Source organism: Theobroma cacao, chromosome 8 (genome assembly GCF_000208745.1).
Source record: "Theobroma cacao cultivar B97-61/B2 chromosome 8, Criollo_cocoa_genome_V2, whole genome shotgun sequence".
Classification (NCBI taxonomy): domain Eukaryota; kingdom Viridiplantae; phylum Streptophyta; class Magnoliopsida; order Malvales; family Malvaceae; genus Theobroma; species Theobroma cacao.
Window position 1 is genome coordinate 3606004 of NC_030857.1, and position 20854 is coordinate 3626857.

Below are 20854 nucleotides of genomic sequence, written 5' to 3' on the forward strand. Positions count from 1 at the left end.
AAGTTTAATTATATTCTAATGTTGGTCCAACTCTTTACTTTTCTAGTAGTACCCATGTTGGATACATATCTAATATATACCTTAGACCTACATTTAAAACATTAAAACTTGATGTAATTGAAGCTAAGTTATTCATCAAGAGACATAATCAAGCATAGTAAAAAGAAAAAAGGTCAAAGCAAACAAGAAATAAGGTAAAGGGAGAGAAAAGCAGAGGAAAATAAACTCATACCCTTACATTAATGTAGGAAAGAAAGCAAAGGAAACATTAATAATTCATACCCTTACATTAATGTAGGAGAGAAAGAAAAGGAAACATCAATAAGTTGCCTGGATAGTGGATAATATTGGATTTAGCCTTCATCTGCTTAAAGAACTCATATAATTATACAATACTGCATATCATTTATCAGTGAAACTTAGACATAACTCATGTCTTATAATTTATTGAGTATTTGCTGCCTCTCTACAAATCAACCGAAGTGAGCCTTAATCTCAAAATAACCAGCTACATCAATCTTTTTGCTCACGTCCACTCAGTTACAAGCTATGTGTTCCAAAAGATCAAAATGTGCCAGATCAAATAAACATATGTACACACATACATACATATTTGACACACACAGACACACATAGCTTTAACAAGAAATAAGTAGGCATATAGTCATGTTTCCACGTCTAAAGTTTTGGTACCTGCTTGAGTCCAGCATCTTCTCCCCATTTCAGAACATGACACAAGCATTGCCATATACTGATCATAGAGCTGGAGGAACTTATGTACAAACTTGACAATATGTGATGCATGCACTTAAAATTCTGTCATAGATGCTAAACACTTAACAGGAGTCCTCAAGCATTGGTGAATAACCTATATTCAGTTCGACCTTGAGGAATAAAGACAATTATTGAAAACCCATTCACACTATATGTCGCATATACGCTTTCTCTCTATAATCTTAGTCTGCTGATTTTAGCCCATAAGTACTCTGTACTCATCCAAAAAGGCAAAATACAATTCCCTAATCATCAAATCTTTTAGGATATTGAACATCCTTTTACAAAATTGACCTCATAATACGTGTATCCTAATCCTTAATACGCATTCTGAATCTCTAAGTAATGAATTGTGATCTTGATGAATATGATCTTCATCTTAAACGAGATCATCTATAGCTTGAAAGATTTTGAAAATTTAAATGAGCTAATAAAGTAAACAATTAAGATAAGATTTAGGCTAAGACTTCTTAGGAAAAGTAAAGGCATGATAACGAATCAAAAGAAAAACTAATGACAATATTGTGAATCCCCCAAAAACTCAATTGAGGACTCAACGAAAGACTTACATACATATTGTTGACTGAATTGTATTAGTGTTTGTTGAAATATAAGCAGTTGTAGACTAGAAATAATAGTCAAATCTTTTCAATGGATTAAAAATTTTATTATTTTACCAGAATACAAAATTCAACTTCAACACTCCCAACCCAAAAGGCATGCCCATCAGGTGGAAAAGGCCTTATAAGCTCATGACCCATCTCATCTCTTACTAATGTGAGATCTGACATTTTACCCTGCTCAATTGTGTAACACCCTCATTGCAATGACTCTTTCATCCAAAAAGGAGAGGGACCCACCTTGACCTAGGCCTATCTAACCCTAGTATCTCTAATGGAGGATCTCACATTAGTAAAGAATTAGGTAGGCTCTAATATCTCACCACAAACCCGCACTTCCAACCCAAAAGACTTGTCTATCAAGTCAAGGAAGACCCTTACAAACCCAAGACTCATCCTATCTTTTACTGATATAGGATCCATAACATTAGCAAATTCAAAATAAAATTGGTGCAAACAATAAAAAAAACTACATGCCATATATAAGGAAAATTAGTGGGGACATAAAAGAAAACTTTTCAAATAGTTATTATATACGCTACCTTTTGAAACTAACAACAAACTTCTATTTTTCCCCTTTAATTATCTACAAAATTTTATTAGAATAATAACTTAGGAAGAATTACTATCAAAACAATATAAACAAGAATGTTGAGTATGATCTTAACACATTCTGGGAGCCAAATAACAGTTAACAGAACCTTATAAAGGTAGATGTCACTTAAAGTATATGGCAACCATGCTTAGCTGCTACAAGGATTGTTCATCTTAAACTTATTGGGTCTCACAATTTTGTCCCCCAAGGTTAATTCCAATTTTTTTCCTTGCCCATGCAATGGGTCCATAATTTCCTCCATTTATTCCTTAACGTCCTTGTCAAGGAATCAATTGCTTAACCTCACACTAAGAAATGTAAAATTCTAAAAATATGGCAAGCATAAGGTTTAAAGGTGGCTCCCATCACGCTTGGACAAAGTAAAACTTTTGTTTCTTATAGCAACTTGTCCTAACAAACAACTTAGCTTCCACACTTAACACAAACGTAATACTACATGTTACAATTTCACCTAACTACTGTGAGGTAGAGATTTACTTTGGCCCCATTAAGCCTTACATGGGCCTCAAAATCTATCTCACAGGATTGATTTCAAATCTCTACATAAATGCCAAAGCCTTTCACATGGTCATAATTGGGATAGAGGTTTGTAAAGGGCTCTTCGGTAATGAAATAGAGAAGCATTGCAGCCAATGGTAGAAAGGAAGCAGTGACCATCCAAGAGATGTAATACTAAGTAAAGATAGTCGTGCTAGAGGATAAGTACTATCAATAGGTAGTAAAATCTGCCTCACAAGATTGATTTTAAATCTCTACATAAATGCCAAAGCCCTTCACATGGTCTTAATTGGGACAAAGGTTTGTAAAGGTCTCTTCTATAATGAAGTAAAGAAGCATTGCAACCAATGGTAGAGAGGATGTAGAAAGCTAAAGATGTTGCTTAAGCAGTGTTAATGTGCTCAAGTACCATGGTAGATAAGGAAATATTTGAATATTGACAAACATGTGAAGCAGATGGAGTGCCCCAAGGAGAAGCGATGAGCATCCAAAAGATAAAATACTAGGTAAAGATAGTAGCACTGGAAGATTAGTACTATCAATAGTTAGTATAGGTACTAGCAGAGATGCTACCTAGGAGCAATATCAGCCATGGATGAGAAAGAGTAGCTAGAAGCAATATTGGTACTCAAAGAAGAAGGACATCTAGGTTTTGTTTGGAGATGAACTAACTAGGAACACATAGTTATATTCTTGTACATGCAATCAATGAGACCAATGACATGAGGGCAACCCAATCTCAACCCATTTAAAGAGGTGTGAGGTATATGATGCATTGACTAATTGTTATATCTAGCGCTATGATAAATGCATAGGGAGACAAACCTGTGTCAATGGGTGATCCATGAAAAAACTATGGGCCCATTTAGTTTTAGAAAGTGTTTTCAATTTTCAATTACGATATGATCAATAAGGTAAAAACTAAATTTGGAAAATTGGAAAAAAAAGGATTCCATAAATGTAGTTAAAAAGTTAGAAGCTATTACCCTTATTTTGTCAATCATTTACAATGTAAAAATGGAGAAGGAAAGTGGAAAACATTTTCTAAAACTACAAGGGCCTTGAAGTGTTATGAGGAGAGATAGTACGGATAAGAATCGCTTAACTAGCCCCATAACTACCAAGCTAAAGCTCTACGACGTCCTAGTATTTAATTCTAACCTAGGGAACCCATCAGTACTCTTGGGGTTAACCCCATGTTGTAATACCTACAAATAAAAATTGCAAGATAATAGACCACAATCATAAATCTACAAATTGTTAAAAAAATTGCAAGGCAAGTATAATAGACCACAATCACCATTATGCATCTACAAATTGTTATAAAGCTAACCACCTACACGGAAAATAATCAAAATAAAATTGCTTCCAGCTTGTGGCAGATATTTGAATATTGATCCGAGCATTTTGCTCAATTGTTGGTGCATGATCCTCCAACTCAAAGAGTATGGTTTGAATCCCTTTTCCCTCAAAGCAAAAACAACAAAAAAAACATTTTTATCGTATGATAGATTACTTAAATCTTTACAATATAACCATTATCATGCTTGTCTCCAAATGTGTTATTTTTCCTTGTTCTTTTTCCTTTGATCAAATAAGGAATGTATTGTGTGATTTTTTTAGAATTCTAGAACTAGCTATACTATCAAATGAACCCAAAATTTTTATTGTTCTTGATTGGAAGGGGTAAAATTTTTGTGTAGATATTGACTCCATAGATGAATAATAAACTTTTACTAAGTTTGAGAGAATCAAACATGTAAAATTAAAGTTTTCAATTGTAAGAGTGCTATTTAAAAGCAAGCACTCATGATTTATTTCTTTGAAGTATACTGGATAAACATATACAAATGTTGGAAGCACCTTGTTAGCAAGTTAGTAGCAACAATGTAACTTACACCAGTGAAATAACGTGCAAACTGTCTAAGTAAAAGCTATTAGCCACACACCAAAGGAAGCTGAATCTAATTGGTATTAACTTGCTAAAATTTTGGAACCGAAATGACAAGTTAAAGCATGCAAAGACATACTGAGCTTTCTCATGTGTAAAAAATAAAAGAGAGTAGGAAAAACTATCAGCTGCATGATGGAATTAGATAGTTTAAAGTAGAAGGTAGTATAACCAAAATATAAAATGTGTTTTTACTAGAACTGAAATTGTGAATGATGGGCATGCTAAAAGGTAACATTGTTTTAAAAACTGTATTCTTACTTTTTCCATCTAGAGAAATTAATTATTACAAAAAGACTGTTAACATATTAGTATAAACTTTAAGAAGATAAATGGAGAAATGGATCTGAAATGTTGTAGAACCTTAAATAATTTCTTAAAACAGATGATATTTGGTGCTAAAGCCAAACAAATCTCCAAAAGTTTACAATAGAGACAACTCCAATGAGAATTGAAAATAGAAACCCCAATGCAAAGGTGTCATTGATTAAGGCTATGATCAGAAGCATTTGTACATTATAGCAGAACCCAGTATAGATCTAGGAAAGCAACAATTCAAGGGAATGGCTCAAATAAAGCAAAACCAAACTAAAAGGTAAGCTACTAAAAGAACAAAAGAAAACGTGGGGGAAGGGAGAGAACTTGCAAGTTGATGATGTAAAATTTAGTTTCACAAATTTGCATAGGAAAATGCTAATCCCATGTGTTTAAGATTGACCACTCAAGATCAGCACATTGTAAATTAATCTAATTTCCAATTACTTAAATGAAAGGCAATGAGAATGAAGAGAGGAGATGCAACAAGGCACTCTCTTATTGGTTATGTAATAGAGCAAATTCCACCTAAAATCCAAATGAAGAAAGTGCCACTTCCAAGCTAAATACCAATATCATTTCAAAATTATATTATTATAAATATTAATTACTAATATTTATTACTCCAAATCTTCACTTCACCAAATCATAACCACAAATATATACCAAACTAAAAATGAATATCTCAACTTGATCCTCCAATTATCTCTCGAAATAACAAAAATTGAAACAAACAAGTATCAAACAAGGGTCTATCTCCTATACTAATACCAAAATATAAGTAATTTAACTAATATTCATAAGAATATGTGAGGAAAAAGGAAAAAGGCATGAAAACCCGCTCCAGCCCTATATTCCAAAAATCTTATCTTTTACATATTCCCAAGATCTCTTATCCACTAAGATCATGCCTCTATCCTTATGGTAGCCAGCATTCTTAGTGAAACTAAAAGTTTTGAAAAAGTCATCGTCCACATAGAGGTCTTGAGTTGTTTAACAGAATACTTATTAGTAATAATTAGTAACAAAACTAAAAATTGCTAGAAGGCAAGGGCAAAAAATGATCACTAGTACCAATGACGAACATCATCGGCAATTCATATCAGCAACAGCAAAAAAAAAAAAAAAAGCAACATTAAGAAACTCAATAACTTCTCAAACACAAAACTTGTCATTTGGCAACCCAACCCACCGTCCTCCTCCTATCTAAACAAAACTTTAATGAGAAGTAAAATCAGTTTGATTACAAGTACAATTAGTAAAAAGGAATAGCACACACAACATGTATAGCCAACACAGCTAATTTACAAATAAAAGTCATGCGTACAAAGCACTGCTACTCATCATGAACCCTCTCCAAAAAGAAACTTTCAAATTTTTGGACAAATGTTAAATAATTAATGATGAGTAACCGTACTTGTTGAAAAATCTAGTCTAGCATATGTGACCATAAAGACAGCCATTACAACAACATTTTATGTGCTTTTCTATGATTGTTTAATCCAGGGAACCATCGACTTGCACTATGCACCTTATGATCCCTTATAATGATGATTATCCAGCAGTTAAAGTATAAAATATTGTACGACTGCAAATATTAATGGACTGTTATTTTGTAAAAAAATATAAGGACTGTGCAAAAACGTGTATGCTATGACATATCTTTCGCATCTCAATGTAAAAAAGGACTCAAACTCATTCAGTAGTACAAAATTTAAAAATTGAAGCAAAGGTGATATAATTGCTTTGCGGTAACAAAACCAAAGTTAAAAGAAAGGCGAACTGTACTCAAACGCTATGCAAAAAACGGAAGGAGATGATAATTAAAAAAGGTAGCACACATAAAAAATTTAAGAAGAATCATAAAAATTACCTGGAAGCCAAAAGCTAATTCGCTTTGAATCTCACCTGAAAATAGTCCAAAATGTCAAAATTCCTATTGCAATAACTTTTTTTTTACAAAAAAAAGGTCGTAATAAAGAGAAAGAAAATGTCAGCAATAAATTTTACAATAGCATTTCTACCGTAAGCGTAAAACACTCCATTTCTCCACTTCGTTAACGAGAAAACATGAGAAAATATGTCAAAAACGGATTACTATAGAAATGTTTTCAATGAAAAGGGCCATTCACAGTTGGCTTTCTTTTTCCATCACTCTCTCAAGTAACCAAACGGATTTTACACAAATAACAGCAAAACAAAGTTCTCTATCGCCATCAAGTATAAATTCCGAATCAAAACAAAACAACAACTCGTAAAAATCTCAAGCAACAAATTACTTCACTGTAAAATAAACAGCATTCACGTTTAAAGCTGAGAATGCAAGCTCAAAACAAAAACAAGAACAAAAACGAACGTAAAATCAAAAAAATAACGATCTGACTACGAAGATTTTAGCTGAATCAATAAAAGAGACAAAGAAAAAGGAGAAAATTAGAGAAAAAACGAGATCTGTTTCGTTTAAGGAGACAAAGAAAATTGTACCTGAAGAAACTAGGGAAGCTGAAGAAGAGCAAGAGAGAAAAATATCTGGAGCAGGAGCAGACGAGAGATGGGGGGCTTTAAATAAGTTAATGTGGGGGAGAGTAAATGAAGGATGCCCCCACTTAATCTTGTTCTTACCTACTTAATCAAATCAAAATTATTCAATAATCAGACATTGGTTGAAGCTTAGGCTTGGCTTTCGGGGAAAATTAGTAAAACAATTATTTTATTTTCTTTCGTTGTTGATTTTAAAACTTGACTTGATTCTTTCATAATCTAGGGTTTCGGGTTTTCTTAAAAAATATATGGAAATTAAAAATCGCTTTCTGCGTCTTTGGAGACGGCCGCTGTTTCATTTTCACCCGAAAACCGGCTAAGCCGCTATATTAAGTTCGAGCCGCCGATGTCTCCGGTTTTCACGCCGTTTGGAATAACACAATTCGCTGACGTGATTAGGCAAACCAACTAGCGCCCAGGGGAGACTAAATGGTGAGAGAACCAACTGGACACGTGTCGAAGAGGGACATCGACCACGATGAATCGCCTACAAGCACGAGAATTTTTAGGCATTTTAACGTGTTCAACCAAACGAACAGAAACTGGCCACGTCGTCGGAGTTCTTTAAAATCTCATAGGCTCATTTTTCTATTGACTTTTTGGGGTTTTGGAGGCATCAAGAAAAGAAACTTCCATTAGCAAATAAAAAATTAACAAAAAAGAAAGGGCAGAAAAATGACCTTCCTACCTGTCAGGGGCACGTGTCAATTTTGGAGATTGGTCCAAATATAACTGGATTAATTTATTCATAAAAGGAGGAAGATATTTTGGAGGGAGGGTAGGAGGGTGAAAAGTGACGGTCCTTGCCCTATGTAACAGAGGAATAAGATTCATTCAATTATAATTTACGAAAATACTACTGTTGTAACACGTGAAAAATAACAGATCCTAATTCAGATTGTACAGAGAAAAGTGTTCAATTATCGGCGGAGTCGGCAAGTAATCAGCTTATAAAGTAAAGTTCTTAATTGGAGTTCTTAATTGGAGAGAAAGAAAACAAAAGTTCATTGGAGAGAGAATACTAGGCTTTTCATGGCTATCCGTATCCTCCATTAACCTAGTACAATAACTTGGATTATCTTAGTCTTACTCTCTCTCTCTCTTTATCATAGTTTTAACTAAGCTAGCTTGACTTATGAGTACGAAATAAATGAAGGTTTTAAATGAAAAAAAGAATTAGTTTTTGTACTACTAATTACTCCTATTAAACTAAATAAATGTAAATGAATACAGTTTAAAATCTCTATCATATCAACATTAATTTAACTTTATTGTAAACAATTTGTGTTGAATTTAAGATTTTTGCATGTAAGGACAAATGTAACTTAAATTTTGTATGAGGATAATTGAATTTGAAAGAAGAAAATGGATAATTAGTGTATGAAATCCTTTCTAATTTTCATTTTGATATATCTTTTATTTCATAAAACTCATGTAGATAGATTGGAGTGTACTTATATTGCATAATTAGGTTTTTTTATACCATAAAAAGCAACATATAATTAATATTTTCAATATTGGTTAAGGGTAAAACGCCTAAGCATTTGATTTATTAGTTGGTGTATAGAGAGCAAAGTTTCGATCCCCGCTTAAAAAATAAAATTCGAATCCTTCTTTTTTTAATTAAAAAAAATACAAAAATAAACACATTTTATTTGCATCTGAACATTTAATTTATTGATTAATATATGAGCATAATCGAATCTCTCTTTCTCTAATTATAAAAAAAAATTTGATGAAAAAAAAAAAATTTAAATTTTAGTACCATAAAGTAGTGCAGACACTAATCTTAATCACAATCTTTGCTAAATTCATTTCTTTTGATATAATCCATTAGTCTATTCGCCTCCAACCAAATTGTGACATTAGGCTTTGCAATGCTAAAAAGATCATTGCTAATTGAAGCATATTTTCATGAATGATCTTATAACTTGAAAGATTTGCTTTATGTTTCTTTAAGGATTCAACATATCTTACCACCAATAAAATATCTTCTACATTTTAACTGATGAACGATCTTCATAAAGCCATGCACAGTACGAGAAAATAGAGAAGCAAATACGTGTTAAAAGCATCAAATTTCTTCGCTAATCGAGCTTAGGTAATTATAAATAATTAAATATTTATCCAAGATCGTGTCCGTTTTAGATTGGTCAATAGTCGAGATTTTGTCCTTCATATGGATTTTTTTTTTCCACATGAACTTACTTATCACTGAGAGATTAACAAAAGCATGAACTCCAATAGGACCAATAACATTGTTACATTTGTAGTTTGCATTGCTGAAAACCCCTGTCGGTAGTCTCGTAACAGGAAACCCACGTCAAAATCTTTCCCATACAACTTTATACCTTAATTAATTTCCTTTAAGTTTTTACCTATTTATTCTCATCAAAGGCAGGGTTCATTGAATACCTGACGTTTTGGGTTTCCAAGTCCAAGTCTATAATTCGAAGGAAAGCAAAAGCAAAAGCAAAAGCAAAAGCAAAGCAAAAGCAAAGTAGAAAGTTCCGTGCCAGGCTAAAGAATCTGAAACTCTTTGTAGAATAAGGTTTGTGTCAATATGGGATTGGTTGAGTTACTGATTTATTTATTTTTTATCTTTTCTTCGAAAATCTTCCTGTCGTAACAGGGGAAGTAGCGTCAGTCTTTTGAATTTTTATCTCTTGTTTCAATGCGGTGGCAATCTCCATATCACCCGACAAATAGGTGGGTAATTGAAATAAAATTTGACAGGTTTCCTTTTATTTTCACAAGTTAATATTGATAAAGTTTGAAAAATTCCATTTTTATTCTTTTCTTTTTACATCTCATTGCTTGATTGTTAAAACAGGCCAAAGAGAAACAACCAGCTGTTAAAAAGTACAATTTACAAGGTTAAGTATCATATTCCTAGGACCAGGCAGAGTATCTGGAAAGTGTAAAATAGCTTTCCTCGTGTCTTGACCGTCAGGTATTGAGTCCAACTGGCCAAGAGCGAATCATAACATTTTAATTGCTTACCAACACTAAGCATTAACATATGAAAGTACTCAAATGTAAAAAAAAAAAAAAAAAACTTATCATGTTAGTGCAATTTTAAAAGTTAAAAATGATGTCACGGCAAATGTCATCATAAAGATATTTTATTGGGATCAATTTAGAGAGAAATGGGATATTACGATCGTCATTATCGAATACATAATATTTTAATTATTAGTATTAATGTGTGTATATATATATATATATCACTTTAGTGCAACATGAATATACTACTTTAGTGTAAATTATTTATAACTACTGATTATTAATTGTGATGATGTATGTCTAAATTCAATTCGATTAACACTTCTATACTCATTAGAGAGTTACTTTTTTCTCTTTATTTGAGCACTTTATGTGTAATAATGCTTGAATAAATTTTAGTTGAACTAACACTTGATGAATATATTAGTTAGGTAATAGCTCAAGTAGTGTGAACCCTTAATTATAATTGTTTACATGAATATAGATACAAAAATCACTTTTCACAATTTTATAAGTGGTAACTAATTTATCTGATTGAAATAATTATATTCATTAACGTACGTAAGTATATGATGTGAGTTTATATTAGAAAAATATAAGAGCTCAAGGTCCATAACCCCTGATATGGAAAATGATCCAGGGAGCCCAGGATTGTGCAGACATGGGTATGAACCCAAATTGGGAACATAATCACTGGGCTGGAGCCCACTCTCCTTTTAGTCCAATTGGCCTCAACATTCGCAGCCACCTCCTAATTAGTCCTATGCCATAGAGTTCAAGTGCAGATATATTTCATAGAAACCATAACCAGAAGAAAACAAAACTGGACAAAGCCACAACGCCGGCACCCTCTCCCACCTCTCAAGTCATCCCTTCACAAAGCCTATCTCAAGGTAAGCTCCCTCTCTTTACTCTCTTGAAACAATCCCATATGAATACCTATCACTTTTCTGGTAAAGAAAGACAGGCTCTCTCCACATAGCTATGTTGGAATAACTTGCCTTTAACTTCCTGGTTTCTATGAGATACTATATTTTAGTACTTTTGTAAGCGATGGTTTTTGAGTATTGATATTTTGGTTATTTACAAACTCGTAGGTGAAGTATGGATATGATAGTACATACAAATCATGCCCATGAAGGGTTTTGTTCATTTCAACACTTTCACAGGGAGGGTTTAAGAAATGGTATTAGTTTTTTAGAAGTTAGGGTTAAGGCTAAAGCTGTTGCCAATTTTAGTTCTGTGAAAGCTTATGCGGGATGCAAACCTGTGGGGTTTCAAAAGCAAAGGCGGTGTAGGGTCCTTGCTGTTTCAAAGGTTGAAAGTGCTGGCGTTAATGGTAGGTTTCAAAATCTTGACAGCTCTTCACAAGGGCACTTGGGAAATGGTCATGTTTCGTCAAGTCCGCTGAAATCCTTGCACAATTTTGAGGAATCTGGTAGCAATAATCAACTCCGTAAATTTGTTAGAAATGGTGAACTGGAAGAAGGGTTTAAGCTTCTTGAGGGCATGGTTTATCATGGTGAGATTCCTGATATTATAGCTTGTACAAGTTTAATTCGTGGATTTTGTAAGAAAGGCAAGACTAGGAAGGCTACGCGGGTTATGGAGATTATAGAAGATTCAGGGGCAGTTCCTGATGTTATAACGTATAATGTGTTGATTAGTGGCTATTGCAAGGCAGGGGAGATTGATAATGCTTTACAAGTCTTGGATCGAATGAGTGTTGCTCCAGATGTTGTTACATATAATACAATTTTGCGAAGCTTGTGTGATAGTGGGAAGTTGAAGCAAGCAATGGAAGTTATGGATCGACAATTGCAGAGAGAATGTTATCCAGATGTGATTACATATACAATTTTGATTGAAGCGACTTGCAAGGAAAGTGGTGTTGGACAGGCTATGAAGCTATTGGATGAGATGAGGAGTAGAGGATGTAAACCAGATGTGGTTACTTATAATGTTCTTGTCAATGGGATTTGTAAGGAGGGGAGATTGGATGAAGCAATCAAGTTCTTGAATAACATGCCATCATATGGATGCCAACCCAATGTGATTACTCATAATATTATCTTGCGTAGCATGTGTAGCACTGGCAGGTGGATGGATGCAGAGAGATTGTTAGCTGATATGCTTCGAAAAGGCTGTTCTCCTAGTGTAGTTACTTTTAATATCCTCATTAATTTCTTATGCCGGAAGGGTTTACTGGGCCGAGCAATTGACATTTTGGAGAAGATGCCCAAGCATGGGTGTACTCCTAATTCCTTAAGTTATAATCCACTGCTTCATGGGTTCTGCAAAGAAAAGAAGATGGAGAGAGCAATTGAGTATTTGGAGATAATGGTGTCTAGAGGTTGCTACCCGGACATTGTGACCTATAACACTTTGCTCACAGCATTATGCAAAGATGGGAAGGTTGATGTGGCAGTTGAGATACTCAATCAGCTGAGTACCAAGGGTTGCTCGCCTGTTTTGATCACATACAATACTGTGATTGATGGGCTGTCAAAGGTAGGGAAAACAGATCAAGCTATAAAACTTTTGGAGGAGATGCGTGCCAAGGGTCTAAAGCCTGATATAATTACCTACTCTTCACTTGTTGGAGGACTTAGTAGGGAAGGAAAGGTTGATGATGCAATAAAGTTTTTTCATGACTTTGAGAGAATGGGTATTAGGCCAAATGCCATAACCTATAACTCTATCATGCTGGGCCTTTGTAAGGCTCGGCAGACTGACCGTGCAATTGACTTTTTGGCTTATATGGTGATGAGGGGATGTAAACCTACTGAATCTACATACACCATTCTCATTGAAGGCTTAGCTTATGAAGGCTTTGCTAATGAGGCTTTGGAGTTACTAAATGAGTTGTGCTCCAGAGGTGTTGTGAAGAAAAGTTCAGCAGAACAGGTAGCTGTCAAGATGTAGGCTGTGGTGCATGCTGTATTTAGTTCTCCTCTGGGTGGCCAATGGTAATTCTTGCTGCTTTATACTGCTTGCCCCCTTTCTGCAAGCTAGGAGACTACATTTACTCAGTGTTCTCCTCACTATTGAATGATATCCAAGTTCAATTTTGGTAGATAGCCATGTAGCCTCACCCTTTTGCCTGTTGGAGTTCTACTTTTTGGTCTCGAATTATACTTTCCACCTTCATAAACATTGGTTTATATCCTTTCTCTAAGCTTATAAATTCTTTTCAGTTTTCTGTTAGCTTGCCTCTGATGTTGTAGTTATGTCTTTTGCTTAATTTAATGTCAATTAGTTTCGTTCTTAGAAGGTTCTTTGTGGATTATTTCATTGCTTCTCACGGTGTTGCATTCAATTTACTAAAAGAAATTTTCTAGATGCTTTCCTCTCTCTTTACTCATGATGGGCCATTAAATCTGTATGTGTCAAAATACTCTTCTGCAATGATTGGAATTGTGAATTTGTGATGGTAAAGCACCTGATAGATATAGGGACATTTTTTCTCTTTGCTATATGTAAGTACTGGGCAAATAGTATTAACTTACCATATAAATTGTGCTTTTCAGGGCACTTAAGGAGAAGAAATGATGTCCCCTCCCTCTTCTATTTTATTCCATTAGGATCATGTGATTGAGGCAGAAAAATGTTGTGCAATTGTTAAAGCTAAAATCTACCTACCATATTGTTCATCATGTTTGTTACATCTGCTATGAGTGTCATGGTACTTCTAAGAAACCTCTTGCTACTTTTTTGATGGTAAAAATTGTGTCTTTAGGTTCTGACATCAGTGTTAATTACTTTTGAGTCTCATTCATCCTTTGGGAAACTGTATAGGAGTCTCGCTCTATCAAACTCCTGGAGTAGGTTAAAAACTAGAACTTCCAGGGGCATTGTTCCTTTTTCATGCTTGTGTTCTCTTTTAACTTGCTTTGAAGAGCACTTAAAATATTTTCTTCCATACATTTCTGAGAAGCCCTGTTATTGATAGAGATATTACTCCATGTTGTGACACTTTCACTGGCAACTACCACTTTTAAACATCCATACCAGTCTTCTATCAGCTGAGCTTTTAGTCAGGAATTTTTGGGCTATCTAAAGCCAAATATTAAGTATGATCTTTTGGTGATGCCGAAGGACATTAAAGACAGGAAAGAGGCCGCTGGTAAGGATAAATGTAGTGATATCTCAGGCTCGTTGCAAGGATGTTGGCATAATAACTGGATAGAGAGGGAAAGGAAAAATACAATGGTGACTGTACGAGTGTAGGACAGAGTGACAGGTGCCCGAGGAAAGGATGGACCAGATGAGGAAGGCAGCTATCTACGCCCTTGAATCACATGGTTTGAGGGCCATTACTTATAGCAATTGATTTATCCACCCAAGTTGCTTTCTTTTATATTTTTTGAATGGCATCAACCATCTATATGAGGATATTCTCACTGCAAAGCTTCCAATTTTGTGCGTACCATCAAACGACAACGTCTCTTTGGGTGGCCGCTCTTCGTTCTTGTGTTAGGGAAACTTTCTTTCCCTCTCTTTTAATGAAATTCACAATTGTCTTTCAAAAAAAAAACCGTTTTCTTCATTATCAAGAAAAAAAAATAAAAAACCCCAATAAAGATCAATGTCAATCTCATAACTATGGGAATTTTAACGATGGTCTTATTATTATTATATTATTACTGATAAATTTAACATTTATGGTTCCAAACTCCAATTTATGGTTTTTTGCTTTTATTTATTGAGTAAACTCGACGCTGTCATCATGTTTCTCCATTGTTTGAAGAATCTACATTTCTACAGCGTATCCAGTGGTGCAAATTTATCACACCATCAATGTACATACCTTTGTTTGGCGAAACGAATAGCGACAAATATTTCTTCACTCTCTCTGCCTCCTTACCTTAGATTCCCACCGCGTTACCTTTCACCTTTTCTTTGTTTCCATTCTTAAAACCCAAAAGGCGAACGACTTTTTCTCCATTCTGATGCTCTTCTTCTCTACCACACAATCAAAACCCAAAGCAAAGAAGTGAGTGAAAATCTTGAGACCCCACAACCTTTCATAAAGAAAACACATCATCATTTAGAAGCCAAGAAAGTTTCTCTTGGAAAAAGCTCAAAAACCATGGAGAGAAGTTCACCTCCGAGGAACACAGATGAGGAAGGGTTGCTTTCGTGCTGGGGTCGTCTCAAGCTGAAGCTTCCATGGACAAAAAGAAGAATAAGAAGTTTGGGCAATAGCATAACGGCAGCTTTCAGGGCAAAACAACCAAGACCAGTTGGTGGCTTTAGGTACGACCCTTTGAGCTATGCTCAAAACTTTGACGAGGGCTATGGGGATGATGATATTGAGGGCTCTCTGTATCGTGGGTTCTCCTCCCGATATGCTGCTCCTTCATCAAGATCAGTTGCGGACCAGTAAAATGACTTTGGCCAGACAGTTTGAGTCGTTGAAATGTAGAGATAATTATTCTTTTACATTTCTTTTGTTTCTTTCCTTTTTTTTTTTTCTTTTGTTTTAATTTTGTTCTATGGTGGATACTGGAAAGCGAGGATTGTTCATGCGTTACAGTATCAGTACAGTGCTGAAGGAAGTGCTTAGATAGATGATTTGTAAGCTCGTCTATTTGCAGGGAAAGAATTCAATATAGAAACATAATATATATAAAAAAAGAAAAAAAAAACAGTTGCGAGATTTACAAGTACATCTTTATTTTTTCTCCTTTCTCGATGATGAGCCCATTATGAAAATCTAGAGTGCTAAAAGCCTAAAATGAATTTTGATGTGCAGTTGAAACAAATCTAGTACACTGGACAGCCATCTACAACTATGCCTTTGGCAGTTGGACAGGAAGCCAGATCGCAGTGCTCGCCTTCGGCTCCCCACCAGGATATGCTAATACCTTGCACGGTCAATGTGAAATATAAGAGCACTCCCATGAAAGCCAGGCCAGCATCAAGGGCTGCTGAGAGAACATAGTTGTACCTCTGCCACCAACCTTTCCGGTATTTAAAAACATAGTAATTGAAGATGACTCCAACGATAATCCAGCAATTGAAGTTCAGTGATGTCGCTGGTGGCATTGCCGCTGTTGCTCCCAAGAGCACTGGAAGGTTGATCAGTGAGATCCATTTCTGGTTAGGGAAAGCTTTGTGGAATAGCCATACCACGACAGGTCCCAAGGCACCTCCAAGGAAGAACCAGTTCAGAGCGGCGTAGTTTCCAAGAGGACCGAAGATCCTTTTTGGTCCAACCAGACCCCAGATAACAGATGCATCATAGAAGACTCGGTCACCAGGACATGTCCAGGGACTGTTGGGAGGAAGTAGTTGATCCTGGCATATGTTCTCAACGGTAGTCAGCAGCCACCATGCTACTGCAAGGTTGATTGTTCCGGCTATTATAGTTCCCATGGCCTTTCAATAGAACACAAATAGGAGGAAAGGCATTAGCAAAAGTAAAGTAACCCTACAAAGGATCCTGTTCTGTTCTTACATAATTTATCTTAGGAAGCACAAATTAGTAAGGGGTTTATTCTTTATGGTGCTATAGACACTAGGATCAGGAATTAATTTGAAGCTTTCTTCTTTTAACTTGTCAAATCTATCTATATTTATTATATTACTATTATCTACTTCACTCAATTGACTCATTTGCTGTTTTGATTATAAATGTCATTTTCATTTTTACTTTTTGTCTGGATGTTTTTCTAAATGACTTAATTTCCCCTCAAGATGAAATGCCCTTTTTCAGGAGATTTACCTGGACTACAAACATCGATCTTGGTGGAATCTTCATGTAATGGCCCAGCTTGAAATCATTAAGAAAGGAAACTGCCTGTGCCATGCTTATATATCCGTAAGTTTTAAAGCAGACATTGGCTATTGGTTTTCCTGGTAATATGTAACCCATGATGTACTCTGTGATGACATTGAGTCCTGGTGACTGGCAACAAAAAGGGTGAAAATTAGCATGCATGTTAATCATATAGCGCTCAATGCCTCCAGGCTCCAATCATTAGCAAACAAAGATCAGCTAGATGGATCCACAAAGTTATCAGATATCGGAAACCAAAACAACACTCTAGTGATAACTCAGAATTACATGATTTTAGAGTGCTTTGTAGTGTAACATTTATTGCCGGCTTTTTTGCTAAATTCTACTAGTAATTATCTTTGGGTTCCTGCATGATTACCTGGCAGAGACATATAAAAGTGGGAGTTTCTTACCTGATTTGTAGTGGCAGTTATGATGCTGATAGGAAGAGTGAAAGCTAAAGCAAGGCCTGCCGCAAAGATAAGCCCCCACCAAGGCATTTGAATTTCACGTTTCAAAAAAATACACATCACAAGAGAGAGTAGCAATGTCAACACAAGCATCAGGTGAAACCACCAGTTAGGTATGTTCTTATACTTCTTCATTAACTTGGTATGGATATCTTCTTTTCCCTTGAAAGAAGCTTGCAGTTGTGCATATATCTCCCTGTTCCAACATTCAACACAAATTATATGTCAAAGATTAATTAACACCAAAAATCAAGGCCAAAAATAAGGTGACAAGCAATAAAATTAAAAGTTTTTGATTACTCACTTTCCATTAAAAACAGCCACGTGCGAAAGAGTAGCTATAATGGCAGCAAAGCCAATACCATAGGTGAGAGAAAAGAACACGCTCAGGTTTACACGTCCCTGCTGCTCGTATGCTGGCAATTCTATTTCAAATTTGTCATTTACAATTTCTGATACGTTGTACGGTTCTCCCTTGTGATTAAACAAATGCGAGGAGAAAATTGGGAAATTCTTGGCGTTATATACGTTTACTCCCCAATAGGCAATTGGAAGTATGATATACATAAATAACGCATAGCCTACAAAGATGTTAACAATTGCAAAAAAAGGGGTGACCAGAGGGCTGCCAAGGAAAGAGGCTATGACTGACCAGTCAATGGCAAAGGATCCAATGCCAATCCCGTCCATGCCTGATCCGATCTGCTGGGCAGTTACTGACTTGGGAAAAGCCCAGCAGACCCAAGAAATGGCTGATAACGTGGGGAAGAGGTAGCCTGGAAACACATACCAGGAGAAGCTGCAAATAAGTGCAATCAAGAAGAACTTCCCTCGGGACATGCGTTTGCTGTCTTTCTCATGCATGGCCCTGTAAATAATGTGTGAACATAATTGGCTGATGGTGTGTTTTGCAATTTCTTCCAGCATTAACAATAAAAATGTGCAATTTCAAACCATGTTATTCCATACTATCAAAATTAAAAACAAATCATCTTTGATTTCCGTTTTCTAATAAAATAAAATAAAATTTTGTTTTTGTGCTGAAAGTAGAGGCACTCTAAGACAAACAGGGGAAAGGACTAAGGGAAAACAGCATAATTACAGGCTGGCAGAATCTGAATACGAAAAATAGAATCCTAGTTGGCCAGAAATGGGAGGCCTGTATGAGCATTAGAACGATATATTGGAGTGGAAAATCTGTCATTAGTACATTACATTTAACCGAGGAATACTGTCCGGTAAAATTTCCATACATGGCCTAAGCATTAACTTCCGTGCGAAGTTTGAATTACCTTGGATTCCAATTTTCCGGATCAGCTGGTCCTTTTCTCTGCACCAGTCCATGTGTCAACCTTAATAGACCAACCCAGTTGTCTCCAACATGTACAATTATCAAACATAGCATATGTGCGCAAGATGGAGGTAAAAACCACCCAACATTTCACCACCCTCAAAAAATACTATCCAAGACAGGCTAAAATATAAAAATCCAATGGATTTTAATCTATGACGTTAAACTAATGAACACCATATGCATAACCAGATAAAATAACAGGACGAGGAACTGATTAAATAAACTCCATCTCAGCTTTAAGTCTGATTTTATATCCCTCAAGCACATATTAGCTTAGACCTGGGCTCATCTAGTTCGGATTAATGATCCTAGGCACAGCTATAGTTTAAATGTTGTATTATTCCAGAAGGTGAAATAATGAACCATAAATTCAATTCTCATTCACAGAAATTGCCCACAAAAAACAAAATTCGTTTCGTCACTAGGATCATGAGGCAGATGCCAACGTATAAACGACAGTTTTTTTTTTTACCTGAAAAGAGAAACCTGAACCAGGCTACTTGGCCACCACATCTGCGCAGGTTCCACCACAAACTTCCTCATAATCCCCGCCCATCCATACCCCAAAACCTGTTCAAATTTAGACAACTACTAATGAGACAAAAAGGAGCTCCAAGATTGAAGTTTTTTCTCTTTTAAAGGAGTGGGAATTTTTACCTGTGTGGTGATGACTAGAATCCAACTAGCCAAAAAACTGATCTTTTTATGATAGAAGGCCCGAATAATATTCACGATACCAATAGCATAAGCCGTACCGCCTCCAAAGGCAGCCCCAGCATTAGCGAAGATAGAGATCAAGACATGCTCTTTAACGTTAAAAGGGCCCGGGTTAAGCGTAAACTCGCGGCTTCCGAACCCGGGGATCTTAAACTTGGTGGTTGGTAGCACTCTCGCCAGGAACTTTCCCGCAGGGAGTGACGCCACCTGGATGGAGATCATGGTAACCTGGAGCGGCTCCGTACGGTAACTGAAAAAAGTGTTGAGGAAGGAAAGAAGACAGCATGAGAAGAGTCCAAGGAACCACATTCGGAATGTCCAAACAGGGAGTGTTGTATCGTCGTCGTTAGAAACGGTTAGACGAACTTCTTCTACGGGGGAGACGTCATCTTCGTCGACCGCCGAAACGACGTCGGCGTTGTACTCTATTTCGAGAGACGTCATTGAAAGAGTGTTGGCCAAAAAACAGGTGGTTTATTCCTTTTTCTTTTTGGGTTTGTTGCGGGAGGATATCTACTGCGTCTTGGGGAAATTTTCAGTTCGACTTTGAGAACGTGTCCATTCGTTGAGATTCTATAGGATTATTATGCCTTGAATGCAATCCCTTGATTAATGCATAACGATCGAGAGGCCTTTTAAGAAGGGCTTGTGGGATCAGTAAAAATTGTCTGTACTGTTTCTTGATTATGTGTATATACCTGTAAGGTAGCCAACGCTCTACGTTTATTTCCCTTTTCTGCTTACCACGTTAATCCCATTTATTATTAATAACTTCAAGGCTAACTTGTATGATGTTAGCAGTTGAGTGAAAATAGGTTCTTTAGTAATCTACACTTTTGAGTTTTGAGGGAACAAGAGTCCTTATTTCTTTATATATAAAAAAAGAGTCCTTATTTCATTTAAAAAAAATCAAGGGACTCTTATCATATATTCCTATTAAGAAAAAACTCTAAAGAAAAGAAAGAGATGGGAAAAACCCTTATTAATTAGCATTAGTAAAAAAATTTAACACAAATCAATATTATTTACTACATAAAAAATTTTAAGGTGAATTTGACCTTGGGTTGTTGGGTCATTTATTAAAAGCTATTATTTGGATTGCAAATAATAAAAATGCCAGCTGGGTTTAGTATATTTATGTTAAGTTCAACTTTTTTTCAAATTACTTCAGCAACAAATTAGTGTACAATCTAATTAATTATAATGCC

The 20854-nt window shown here is 35.6% G+C and overlaps 3 protein-coding genes and 1 long non-coding RNA gene across 11 annotated transcripts in view; 2 read left to right on the plus strand and 2 right to left on the minus strand.

Annotated features, from left to right (window-relative positions):
• The window catches only part of LOC18591844, a 25662-nt gene extending 18075 nt beyond the window's left edge, over positions 1 to 7587 (minus strand). For 3 of the 7 annotated variants that reach the window (XR_001929076.1, XR_001929075.1, XR_001929073.1), the window contains exons 1-2: positions 7259 to 7587; positions 6648 to 6682 (exon numbers count right to left, since the gene is read on the minus strand). The gene's annotated coding sequence lies outside the window, so the exon portion shown is untranslated. The remainder of the gene's footprint in view (positions 1 to 6647; positions 6683 to 7258) is intronic. The other 4 variants (XR_001929078.1, XR_001929072.1, XR_001929074.1 and 1 more) reach the window with 4 other exon arrangements.
• Positions 11102 to 14247, plus strand: LOC18591847 (pentatricopeptide repeat-containing protein At1g09900). Of its 2 annotated transcripts, none has more exons than XM_018126260.1 (2): positions 11102 to 11214; positions 11419 to 13661. In XM_018126260.1, the coding sequence occupies exon 2, from the start codon at positions 11426 to 11428 to the stop codon at positions 13244 to 13246; it is 1821 nt and encodes a 606-aa protein (XP_017981749.1). In that variant the 5' UTR covers positions 11102 to 11214; positions 11419 to 11425; the 3' UTR covers positions 13247 to 13661. The 2 variants fall into 2 exon arrangements, with proteins under 2 accessions (XP_017981749.1, XP_017981750.1); XM_018126261.1 differs by adding an exon at positions 13852 to 14247 and having other exon boundaries at positions 11117 to 13290.
• LOC18591848 lies at positions 15169 to 16941 on the plus strand. Its single transcript, XR_001929120.1, has 2 exons — positions 15169 to 15745; positions 16080 to 16941. It is a non-coding gene; the product is annotated as an uncharacterized LOC18591848 (long non-coding RNA).
• LOC18591849 (oligopeptide transporter 2) lies at positions 15787 to 20420 on the minus strand. Its single transcript, XM_007018242.2, has 6 exons — positions 19587 to 20420; positions 19402 to 19499; positions 17880 to 18443; positions 17519 to 17771; positions 17052 to 17234; positions 15787 to 16705 (listed from the first exon to the last, which is right to left on the minus strand). The coding sequence occupies exons 1-6, from the start codon at positions 20088 to 20090 to the stop codon at positions 16091 to 16093; spliced, it is 2217 nt and encodes a 738-aa protein (XP_007018304.2). The 5' UTR covers positions 20091 to 20420; the 3' UTR covers positions 15787 to 16090.

Coding starts and splice junctions, on each gene's coding strand:
- LOC18591847 (XM_018126260.1), top strand. CDS start 11,426: ATGGATATGATAGTACATACAAATCATGCCCATGAAGGGTTTTGTTCA.
- LOC18591849 (XM_007018242.2), bottom strand. CDS start 20,090: ATGACGTCTCTCGAAATAGAGTACAACGCCGACGTCGTTTCGGCGGTC. Junction 17,235..17,518: donor TAACTGCCACTACAAATCAG/GTAAGAAACTCC, acceptor TTTTGTTGCCAG/TCACCAGGACTCAATGTCAT. Junction 16,706..17,051: donor GATCGATGTTTGTAGTCCAG/GTAAATCTCCTG, acceptor TTCTATTGAAAG/GCCATGGGAACTATAATAGC.